Consider the following 12,438-nt stretch of genomic DNA (forward strand, 5'->3'; position numbering starts at 1 on the left):
TCATTTCCAAGTTTTACACACTAATGTGGAAAAGACTTAACGAAGTTCTTCATAACAAAAAAAAAAATTCTCATAAAAGGGCTCCTTCGTAATAAAAAAATTAAATCATTTCAAAATCAAATATCTTAAAGTAAATGACTAAAAAGAAAAGAGAATCATTATTTCTTTCATATAACAATTAGAGATTGTTCTCAGCTAAAGTTCCTAACTAAACATGTTTGTGAAGCATGAAATGTGGTTGTTCAATAATTTGAGCATATATTTTAAGATGTTTAAGAGAAAATTGAGAAGGAATTTCAAATACTAATAACATGAACTAGCAGATTAAAAAGGCTTAAAGAAATTGCACTAAGCTAAGAGGGAAAAGACCCAAATGTAGGGATGTTTCCAACTGAACCTCAACCAGGAATTCAGCATACTAGTTGACAAAACTAATTATAATCTTATTTGATTGATAACATGGGTTGACATATTAAGTATGTAGAACAATCTAACCTCAAGCATCATCCCATAAGGAGCTGAGAAACCGCCAGTACCCACACAAATAAATGTCTCTATTATGTGCCACCAAATCACACTAGATGTTAAAAAAAAAAAAATTATATTTTTTTGCTATTAGGGATTGAACCCAGGGGTGGTCTACTACTGAGCGACTTCCCTAGTCCTTTTCTGGTTTTTGAGATAGGGCTGCACTAAGGTGCTGGGACTGGCCACAAACTGGCAACCCTCCTGTCTCAGCCTCTAGAGTTGCTGAGATTACAGGAGTGAGCCACCAAACCCAGCAGTTATAAGATGTCCACATTCAGGGACGGGGTTGTAGCTCAGTGGTAGAGCGCTTGCCTAGCACATGTGAGGCACTGGGTTCAATCCTCAGTACCACATAAAAATAAATGAACAAAATAAAGGTGTTGTGTCCATCCACAACTAAAAATATTAAAAAAAAAAAAGACTACAATTATTCTACTCAAATGAAGCTTAAAACCAGCAAAATCATTAAAAAAAAAAAAAAAAAAAGATGTCCACATTCAGTCTTTTAACCCATCTTAAATATTCAATAAATATAAATGAGTTTCAGAACTCTATCAGTCCTGCTGATCATTATTAGGTAAATTTATCCAAAAATAAAAAGCCAAAACAATTGTCATCGGTGAGGCCTGTATATTCCCACAAAGCTATGACTGCTTCCTCAGGGCCAATCTTCAAATATTTGGGTCATAAAGCTCAGAAAGTGATTCTTCCAGTCCTTCTTTGGGTTCTGGAAAAGCAAGACGTAAGTCATCTCCACCCCTGGAAAAGTCTATTTCCTAAATCTGTTCATCCCTCATACCCTGAAATTTCTCACTTAGCACCTAAAATCAAGCCCTAAACTTGAGAGAAGCCCAATCTCATCCACAGTATGGCAATTATTTCACTTGGAATAAGATGACTTCTAGTTTACATCCTGAAGACTGTACCTACCTCTTAATTCTATATCATCTGTGAAAGAGTAGGCTATTCATTCTAGAAGCCAATCCTTAAACCTCTATTTAGAGTTCCAAGAGTAAAACTCTTTACAGTTCCAAGAGTAAAAAGGAAGAACACAAAAGCACATGATTATTATCACAGCGACTGGAGGCTGAGGCAGGAGAATCCCAGTTCTGAGGCCAGCCTTGGCAACTTAGCAAGACCCTCTCTCAGTAAGAGGATGTAGGTATGTGGTAGAGCCCCCAAGTTCAATCCCCAGTACTGGGGAAAAAAAAAAAAAAAAAAAGTATTTAAATCAATATCTTCATTTTTACTGAGATGAGAATGAGTCCAAGGAAAAACATGAACTATCAATGGTAACATTATCTAATTAGTTGCAGGAGTCAGATCAGAAGTCTTTTCTACTATCAAATGAATTTGACAGAATTTAAATTACCCTCCATGACACCTATCCACAGAAATGGACCAAAGGAGGAACTTTGTTCTATTTTGAAACATTAGCTAGCTGAGAAGGCTTTGGAAACTGGCAACTGTTCCCTTTCCAGGCTGATGATCACACTTCTGTTCAGGACTCCTCCACTGGCTACTGTCCCCTTTCCAGGATGCTGATCACACTTCTTTCCATGACTCCTTCACGAGCTATCAGCATGAGTTTTGCCAATAGTAAGGCATGCAAAGAACTAAGAACACAGTCTGCATAATATCCATGAACTTGGAATGACTTTGCAACTACAAAAGGCCTTGAAATATCATCAAGATGCGTTTCCTATAATGGCAATTATCTCACCATTGCCAAACTTAGTTTCCAAAAGGACATTATGTTTCACATAGTATTAAAGTTCTCAAGGAGCTGTGTGGCTTCAAGGATTCAGTTAACCCAGTCTTTCTCAACAGGAAAAAAAGTCACTATGACATTTTGAGGACAATTCTGGCTATGTGGTATTATCCACTATGTTGCAGAAGGTTTAGTGTCACTAATCATCTGTCCTTTAAATGCAAGTAATCACACCTGTCACAAACCTACACACTTCCAAGTGACCTTAAGGAGGAAGATATCACCACCAGAATTAACCTTAAGATTAACCTTAAGTGGGCTGGGGTTGTGGCTCAGTGGTAGCATGCTTGCCTAGCACTTGTGAAGCTGTGGGTTCAATCCTCAGCATCACATTAAAAAAATAAAATAAAGGTATTGTGTCCACCTACAACTTAAAAAAATTAAAAAAAAAAAAAAACAGGATTAACCTTAAGCGAACTATAAAGTAATAAAACATTTACATAAAATAAAAACCTAACCCCTTTTCTCTGCCACTAATTCCTCATTTTTACTCAGAAATCAGATATAATACATTGTTCATTTATTCCAAAAGACCAACTCTGTCTGAATTTGTTATACAATTAAGATATTTGTATGGTCAGGGAAAAAGAAAAGGTACTGAAACAAAATCAGAACATCCAAGTTTGAAATTCAGTTTTCTAGCTATTTACCTTATGCAAGGCAAGTTATTTCCCCTCAATATGCCTCAGTTTCCTCATCTGTTAAAAAGTATTACGCTAAGTTCTCTCCCTGATTCACTGAAGTTCTAGGAATCTACAAAGTAAAACATAAATAACTTGCTTTATTCTTTTTTCCTGACCTCCATATAGCTATATGGGGGTGACTGCTAACATATGTAGTACCTCATCTCCCAGAAGACAGATTTCCAAGCCTGTGGGATAATAAGGCAGAAGAGTCACATTCAGCCAGAGCCAGTACTGAATTTTTCTATAGAGTAATATCTTGAGTGTATAAAAAGGAGCTGAATTATTTTATAACCTATTAATAACAGAAGCACCAAGATAATAACAGCGGCAATAGCCATCATAACTTATGTTTATCTAGGTTAGACCTATAATTTTAGCGCTGGTTGTGCATTAGAATCACCTGGATAGCTTTCTTTTTTCTTTCTTTCTTTCTTTTTTTTTTTTTTTTAATGCCCCAGTTCCAAGCTAAGCCAATACCAAATGATCCCAGAATCTCTAGGAAGAGGGTGTTTTCTTTAACCCTCTCCTACCCAAGTAATCCTGATGCACAGTGAGAACTAACTACTGACCCAGACCCTTTCATTCAAAAACTGCAAAGCAAATGACCAAAGGTATAGGCTCACACACTGACTGTATAATCAACCATCAATAAATAAGAATATTCCAGTGTTACTATTTATTAACATTCTCAATTATGGATCGTGTTTATAGAGAAAAAAAGACGGCTCTGTGAGAATCCTTTGTTTATGTCACGATTTATTGAGGATTAACTGGTGTTAGAAACAGAGTAAAATTTCATGACATGAAGAAGTAGTTCAAAGAAAGATTACTACAAATTTGCCTATCCCTGGAGAATTCTTATCGATAGTCAAGAGAGTTAAAATAATGTTAGTCAAAGCAATACAAAGGTTGAAATTCCTCAATTTAACTCTTACTTGCTAGGTCTCACTAAAAAATCTAGTATGCCTGAAGGACAGGAAAAAGTTGAGGGGAACATTCAGGGAAAGACAATTCTTTTTTTTTTCTTTTCTTTTCTTTTTCTTTGGTACTGGGGATTGAACCCAGGGGTACTTTACCACTAAGGCACAATACCCAGCCCTTTTTTGTATTTTATTTAGAGTCAGGCTCTAAATATTTATTTAGGGCCCCGCTAAGTTGCTGAGGCTGGCTTTGAACTCATGAGCCTCCTGCCTCAGCCTCCTGAGCCACTGTGATTACAGATGTGTGCCACCACATAGGACTAAGAAAAGACAATTCTAAGACCTATAACATACAACATTTCCCACTTAACTCATCAAAACTATGAGTCCAGTGACATGGGAAGAAGTAAACAATCTTAGCTATATTACTTTTGCTCTTTTCAAAACATAATCAACAAAACAGGTTAAATAAGATACCCATACACTCTCTCACTTACCTTATGTGTAAGGCCAAGCCATCCTGTAAGCTAGAGATCCCCAAATCAGAAAGTGTATCTGAGCTGACAGAAGCTGGTGATAGAGAGCCCTCCTTCTCTTCCAAGAGGTCCAGCTTCACCAAGTTGCTGATCTCATCTTCTGAGTTATCTTCAGACACAGAACCAATTATGAATCGGGAATGCTGATTCAGCTCCAGAGGTTTGGCCAAGGGAGATGGTTCATCCATTATTCTTTCAAAATAAGCTCTCAGAGCTATGGAGAAAATGAGTGAGAAAAGCAGATTTCGGATAAGACTCTGACAACACTCACAGAGTATACCTAATGAACCACAGCTGGCTCTTGGGAGCAAGACAAGTTGGACAGTTAGTTTTCTTGGCTATTCTATCTCAGAGTCTTTGATTTCTGCAAAGCAGGAAAACTGACATTGTGGTAACTATGCCCCAAAATTTAAATCAATTCTATTTTTTTCTTTTTTAAAATATATTTTTTATTTGTATAGGGACACAATTACCTTTATTTTATTTATTTTTACGTGGTGCTGAGGATCAAATGCAGTGCCTCACACATGCTAGGCAAGTGCTCTACCACTGAGCCACAACCCCAGTCCATCCCAATTCTATCTCTAAAGATATCTTTCTCAAAAAGCCATAGGCCATCCCTAATCTCTTTATCAATTAAATGATATCAAAGGGATAATTACGATCAATGGGAAAACCTTGGTAGAATACTAACTGTTGTGAGGATGCAACTTCATTGTTAGTATTAGTGGTAATAAATGGTAAGGGTTTGAGAAGACTGATGGTTGTCTGAATCTTGGTGTTAGAGTAAACTATAAAATGATCATATATTGAGAGGTTATGAATCTTATGTAAGTACATACCTTTAAAGGAAACCCCAAGTAGGTATTTTTTAAATTAAAACAAAAAAACAGAAACAAACAAAAAACTTCATGTGCCCACATCAGTTTTTTCTTAAATTACATCTTTTTATTTTTATTTAATTTTTAAAATTTTAGTACTGGAGATTGAACCCAGGGTGCTTTACCACTGAGTTACACCCTCAGTCCTTTTATTATTTTGAGACAGAATCTCACTAAGTTGCTTAGGACCTCACTGAGACTGGCCTGGAATTTGCAGTACTCCTACTGGAAGTACAGGTATGGGTGTACAGAGCCACATGTGGCTAATAAATGTGACTTTACCCCCCCCAAACCCCACCCAGGTACTGGGGACTGAACCCAGGGCCTCTCAAACATGCAAGGCAAGTGCTCTACCACTGAGCCACAACTCCAGTCCAACCTCTTTTTAAAATTTACACCAAAATAACTACACTTGGACTATAAAAGTTTAACTACTATTTGTTCAATTCTGTAAACTGAATTGGTGGAGAAAATCTACCACCAAATTTAAAATCCATAATCAAAGTAATGGAAGTATCATCTCAATAAAGTACCATTTTTCTAGATATAGGACCTACTAATCAGGACTAGATGTTATCAATTGCTAACTAATAAACTAATTAAGGCTAAAACATACTTCAAAGTCCACAACGACAAGAAAAATCCAAACTAAATGAAAAAATATTTATTCTAGCCCCTGAAAAGTCCTTAAAAACTTCAAAATTACACGTCAATTCAGTATTAATAGCTTGTAACCTGGCCAATCATTTTAATTTGGAAAATGACTGCTGATCATGATTTTAAGATATTCTAAGATATGGTATATTATCACATAATAATCAACTTATTATTAATAAATTTTATATGCTATAAACCAGCATGAGGTATAAAAGTAGATGGAAGCCAGGTATGGTGGTGCACACCTATATTCCCAGAAACTTGGGAGGTTGAACAAAGCAGGAGGATAGCAAGTTCCACGACAGTCTCAACAACTTAATGAAACCTTGTCTCAAAATAAAAAGGGCTCAGGTGTAGCTCAGTGGTAAAGAGCCACTGGAAAAAGTAGGTGTAGAGTGCGTGTGTGAGAAACTGAGTTCAATCTCCAGTACACCAAAAAAAAAAAAGAAAGAAAGAAAGAGAAAAAAAAAGTAGGAATAGAGCAGTGTTCTATCACATCAGACAAGAAAATGTCAATATTTTTAAATGTTTGGGAATCACCACTGAATGTTAAATTATAAATGCACCATTATTTTAGTATACTTTGTAAATCAGAGCTTATTCATTTATAGAGACAAAACAGTATTTGCAAATGCTAGAGTAATGTGGTTCTTAGAGTGTAGTTAGTTGACAAGCAGCAGCAGCAGCATCTGAGAATTTGTTAGAAGTACAAATTCTTGGAACCTATTCTACCCCAACTATCAGAACCTGAATTTTAACAAGCTCTAGAATTTGAGAACCACTATGCTATAAGAATAAAAGAGTAATAACAAATTGCCAGGAATTAAAAAAATTTAAAAAAAAAACTATAAAAGTTTCCTGAAAGTTAGTTAGAGATTACTTAAGCTAACTTCTATTTTTAAAACTCAAGTCAAATATAAAAGTATTGGTCTGGGCATGGAGCTTAGTGGTAGAACACTTGCCTAGCATGCATGAGGCTCTGAGTTCAATGCTCAGCATCAAAAAGTTTGATGTTTGCGGCTGGGGCTGTAGCTCAGTGGCAGAGCACTTGCCTAGCATGTGTAAGACACTGGGTTCAAATCTTAGCACCACATAAAAACAAAGGCAGTCTGTCCACCTATAACTACAAAAAAAACTTTAAAAAAAAGTTTGATGTTTTAAAATTACTATAGATTTATCCCTTACAATATTAGATTCTCTTTTTTAATTTGTTCTAATTAGTTATAAATGACAGTAGAATGCATTTTGACACATCATACATAAGTGAAGTATAATTTCTCATTCTTCTGGTTGTATATGATGGAGAGTTACATGGGTCGCATAATCTTACATGCACATAGGGTAATAATAGTTAATTCATCCTACTATCATTTCTACCCCATACTCCCTTCCCTCCCTTCACTGTACTCTGTCTAATCCAAAGTACCTCTACTCTTCCCTAGCTCCACCTTATTATGAATTATTTGATTCTTTAAAATAAAATGTATCCAAATTTTATCAAGAAGTTTATACTAGAAGCCTAAAAGAAAAACAAATCACTTAAAAAGGAAGAAAGGAAAAAGGGAGGAAAGAAAAAGGGGAAGAGAAAGGAAGAAAAGTTAAATTCCAACAGACTGACCACTCTGAAGATGCAGTTGCAAAAAACCTCTTTCATATTTTAGAACAGTGAATAGTCAAGTTTAAAAATATCAATAGATCCAAAAGTAAAATTCCATTCCAACTAAGGGAAAATAATGACAGCCTTCCTCCAAGAGAAATGAGTAGTAAGGCACTCAGGTGCAGATTCTAGCTTACCATCTGACTGAAGTTTGATGACCACACACAAAAAATTAAATCCACAAGAAAGGACTGATTTTTTTATTCTATGGAAGAAGTAAAAGTTAGCAAAATATAGTCACTGGAATAATAAATAAAAGGTTTAATAAGACCACTCTTATGTTTTCCTTTCCAAGATAGTGAAAGCAGCCTTCCCTAAAGGGTTGCACAGACTGGAAGCAGCTCAGTGTTAACAGCTAAAGGACCTGTCCTGCCATCAACACTTGTACAGAATAGTATTCCCAAGTATAAGCATGCAAACTACCAGAAAAGAGAGGTCATGTATGGAAAGTCACTGAGCAGCTATCCAGATACTACTTGACCACGTGTCCCATTTCCACTGATTCTAGTCCAGAATTAGAAGGTAGAACACTATCATCGTCTGACTCCTTGCTCACTTCAGGTTGTCTACCTTAGGTCTGCCTATATTTTTTGTGCAAGGCAACTTTTAACAACAAAAATTCAAAGTTAAATATTTTAGCACATAAACAAAGTATTCATTACATTATAAACATAAAAGAGCATTATTTGTAACTGACCTCTTATAATTCTTACTGTCTGAGCAGATATCCGCCTCCAAAAAGAACTAAAGAAAGAAAAAAAGAGAAATTTGAAGACTTTTTTAAAGAACCCCAAATTTTTGTCAATTCCTATTTTGTTCAGCATAATACAAAATTAATACTATTCAAAGTATCACTTTTTTCTCATCTATTAATTTGAAGCATAAAGTCCAATAGTTTATTGTTTAATCCCATAAATCACACATGTTACAAATACAAACACTTGATTATTTTTGACAGTAATAAATAGGAATCTAAACTTACCATTTCATAAGGTGACTTTTCTAGAAAAGTTGTATACTCAATGTATGCCTTCCAACCCTTATCATTTCATTAAAAATGAGGCAGTTAGATTCTAATTATATTCCCTAATGGCTACACCTACTCATGAAGGCCAGGAGCCAGGGAGAAGGCAATGCTCTATTTTACTAAGTCTCTACTCCCCAAATCCTGGATTTCCTTCTAAGATAACAGTTTAAATTTGCCTAGGATAGAAATTCTGGATTTGGGTTGGGGATATAGTTCACTTGGTAGAGTGCTTGCCTCACAAGTACAGGGCCCTGGGTTCAATACCCAGCACTGAAAAAAAAAAAAAAAAAAAAAATTCTGGATTTATGTATGAATCACCCGGGAGCTATTCAAAACTACCCATATCTAAATTTCACTCCAAATCTACTGAATCAGATCTGCAGCTAGAGGGAGGCCCAGGAACCTGAATTTTAAGTTCCATAGCTGGTTACACTAATATAAAGCTAGGCTTGAGAAACAATGGTCCAAAGCAGAAAAGGAAACAAATGGAAAGATTCCATTACTTTGATAGGAAATTCCAGAACTTCTAAGGGAGGACCCCCATATGACGAAGGATAAGATTTGGAGCAGTGTGGGTATATTAATTGGGGAATTACAATTTATCTAATTATATAGTCTGACACATATTATCCCCTACAACTGTGTCAGGGAAAGGAGTAAGAATGCAAAAGGAAGGATTTTCAGTCAGGTAACCAAAGATGGAGTGGAGCTGGAGTTAAAACCTATAACCTACCCACACCTGTAAATCCAGCAACTTGGAAGGCTGAGGAAAGCCGACTCCAAGTTCAGGCCAGACTCAGCAACTTAGCAAGACTAGTCTCAAAAAATAAAAAGGGACTTGGGGTGAAGGTCAGTGCTTTGGGTTCAACACTCAGTATCGCAAAACAGAACAAAAAATAAAGAGGACCCAAGTCGAAACTCTGACTCTGTCAAGTATTGGCAGTGAAAACTTGCACAAGTCACTTAACATCGCAGAGCTCCTTCATGTGTAAAAATTAAAAGGTCATACTTACTTCAATGGAACTGCTATGAAGACAGAGTATGTTAAAGTGTTTTGTAAACTGTAATGCACTAGTCAGTGTTTTTCAAAGATTGAGTCATCACCCATCAGAGTATTAATAAATCAACCTAGTGATTTACAATCAATATTTTTCTAAATGAAATAAAATAGAAAATGTTGAAAGTGCATCATACTTTATGAAGGTATCTATAGTTCTGCAAATTCTTGTTTCAGTTATACATAGGTCATGATGTAAATGACATTTTATTGTAAACTGTATCCAAAAATCTTAAAGTTACAACTAATCCTCACTCTCCCACTCCTTCCACTTTATGCTGTTATTACAAAGCAAACACAGGAAGTACGGAAACCAAGTTTTTAAACCCTGTTAGGTCAAGAGGCTACTGGAAATCTGATAAAAGCTATGAACCCTTTCCTGACAAAATAAATCCACCTACAAAATTTTCCTCACATACTAGTTTGGGATTCCTAAAGCTTGCCATGAATTAGGTTAAGATGTCTTTAGAAAAAGAACAAAGAATGGCGTTTACTTTTGGGCAAGCCTCATACAGTTGTTGTTTTATCATCTCCAATGAACCCTTTTCCTCAGATCTGGTTACAGGATAGTCTGCCTATCCAAATAAAAATTATTTTCTTCATTATACAAAATTGTTGACAATGTCAAATTCTCTTTCAATTAAAAGTTAATGTGTTCTTTAACTTTTATTTCGGGACTCCTGAAAATATTTGGGGATGCAGATTATTAGCACAGTGATAGAGTACTTGCCTAGCATGCACAAGACCCTGGATTCAATTCCCAGCACCACAAAAGAGGAAAAATTAAATTAAAGTTTCAAAAGGCTCTGGAACTGTGCCTTTTGTTTCTGAAAATCGAATTAGCTAATTAAAGCTAATGTACCTGTTTAAAAGTCCAAATGAATTTCTTTCACAGATATTTCTCTAAATAAGCACATCAGACTTTACCAAACTTATCATGTTCTCCTTGAACTCAAATGACACTTTATTTCCCAAGCAATTCTAATAAACAGGCAGCAATGAACTTTCTTCTGTTCTTTCCTTCCTTCCTTTATTTAGGGATTGAATCCAGGGGTGCTCTACCACAGAACTACATCCCAGTCATTTTTATTTTTTATTTTACAATGGGGTCTTGCTAAGTTGCTCAGGTTGGCCTCAAACTTGCCATCTTCCTTCCTCAATCTCCCAAGACACTGAAATCACAAGCAATGTCACCACGCTGGGCATCAATTTGTTTTTTTAGCCATTGATAAAAGTATCCAAAACTATTACAACATGTCCTTGTCTTTCAAATCATAGTAAGTTCATTTTTTCCACAAATAACTGAATTGGCCATTTTTCATTTTTGTCATTTTATTGATGAAGTTTTAATGGACTTTGGTATTAACTCAGTGTTATGGAAGGTTACAAAGAATTTTTTAAACTATTTTTTTTTTTTTGCAAGTTTTATTTTATTTATTTTTTTTTGCAAGTTTTAGATTTGAAAATAAAAGATTGTGGTCCAAAAAGTGAGACAGATGCTATGTATTCAAAAATAAATAAGGTTTAGTCTTAGGCTAAGTGACTATAGATACTCAGATACACGATTACAGTAGTATAATACATACTAGGTGTGGAAACATAGAAGGTATTTTATCCAAACTTGGAGGTGTTAATGGTGGAAAGGGATCAAGAAAGACTTTCTGTAGGAAGAAGACATTAGGGATGAAGAATTAAAGGAAAAGACAAAGAGGGGGTAAAAGTATGAGTCCATGTAGAGGAAAATCTAAATAAGAAATAAAATCCAGATGGTAGAATCTGATGACTTATTAGCAACACTAGATCTGAACAGTCACAACAGAGTCTTGAGGCCATTTCCTTTAAGAGCCAGCTAGAGGCACTTTTTTTTTTTCTCATTTTGGTAAACCAAGAGAGTATTTCTTTGGGGTAGAGCAGTCAGAGAAAATAAACTAATATAATTGTTTGTCCTATTTCCCATTTCTCAGTCCAGGGATAAGAAATATTTTTCAAGGATGAAGCTAGTATATTCTTCTGCATTTTTCAAGAAAGCTCTGAAGAAGTATTGCAAAACTACTGAATAAATATGGATCCAACACATATCTACTTTTACTTCTTCCTGAAAGTCCACTGAAACAAAAGCATAAAGTTTTTTTTAATTTGTTTGTTTTTAAGGTACAAGCCACAAAAAGACTTCTAAAAACAAAAGCAAGATCATTTCCTTGGAAAGCAACTGGACAAACTCAAGAAAACTGAATATGACCCATTTGCGTAAAACTTAAAATAAATAAAATATATATCACAGGATCTTCAAAATGTTTCACCGATGAAGGTGAAAGAGTTAAATAAAATGAGAATTGGTTAAATAAAATGAGAATTCTCAGAAGTTTCACATCATTAGATTTTTCCCCCCCAACTTGTGAAGCCAGGTACCTGCTATTCTTAGACTGAAGGTTGGAGACGGAGAGGGGAATATTTAAAAACAAAAAATAAAAAAGTAGAAGGCTTATTCTCTGGAGATAGTTAAACAGAGTTTTTCTAGACTGGGGGATATACCAGTAGTAGTAGAGGGCAAGCAGGAGACCCTATTGAAAATGGATAAATTAAATAAACATATTGGGTAAGACCTTCTAGGATATGTAGAATCTTACCAGCCAGGAGAAAACAACAACAACAACAAAAAAAAAAAAAAAAAACCCACAAGAAAAAACTGAAGTTAGTAACACTGAAGTTCCCTACTTA

The 12,438-nt window shown here is 35.3% G+C and overlaps 1 protein-coding gene across 8 annotated transcripts in view; it reads right to left on the reverse strand.

The window, feature by feature from the left end:
* ACACA (acetyl-CoA carboxylase alpha) overlaps positions 1–12,438 on the reverse strand; it is a 273,697-nt gene that overhangs the window by 205,794 nt on the left and 55,465 nt on the right. For 6 of the 8 annotated variants that reach the window (XM_079132070.1, XM_079132069.1, XM_079132077.1 and 3 more), the window contains 2 exons: positions 8,334–8,380; positions 4,403–4,655 (listed from right to left, as the gene is read on the reverse strand). In XM_079132070.1, coding sequence (XP_078988196.1) covers positions 4,403–4,655; positions 8,334–8,380 — 300 coding nt within the window. The remainder of the gene's footprint in view (positions 1–4,402; positions 4,656–8,333; positions 8,381–12,438) is intronic. The other 2 variants (XM_079132074.1, XM_079132073.1) reach the window with 1 other exon arrangement.

This window comes from Sciurus vulgaris, assembly GCF_902686455.1.
Source record: "Sciurus vulgaris genome assembly, chromosome: 3".
In the NCBI taxonomy this organism is placed as follows: domain Eukaryota; kingdom Metazoa; phylum Chordata; class Mammalia; order Rodentia; family Sciuridae; genus Sciurus; species Sciurus vulgaris.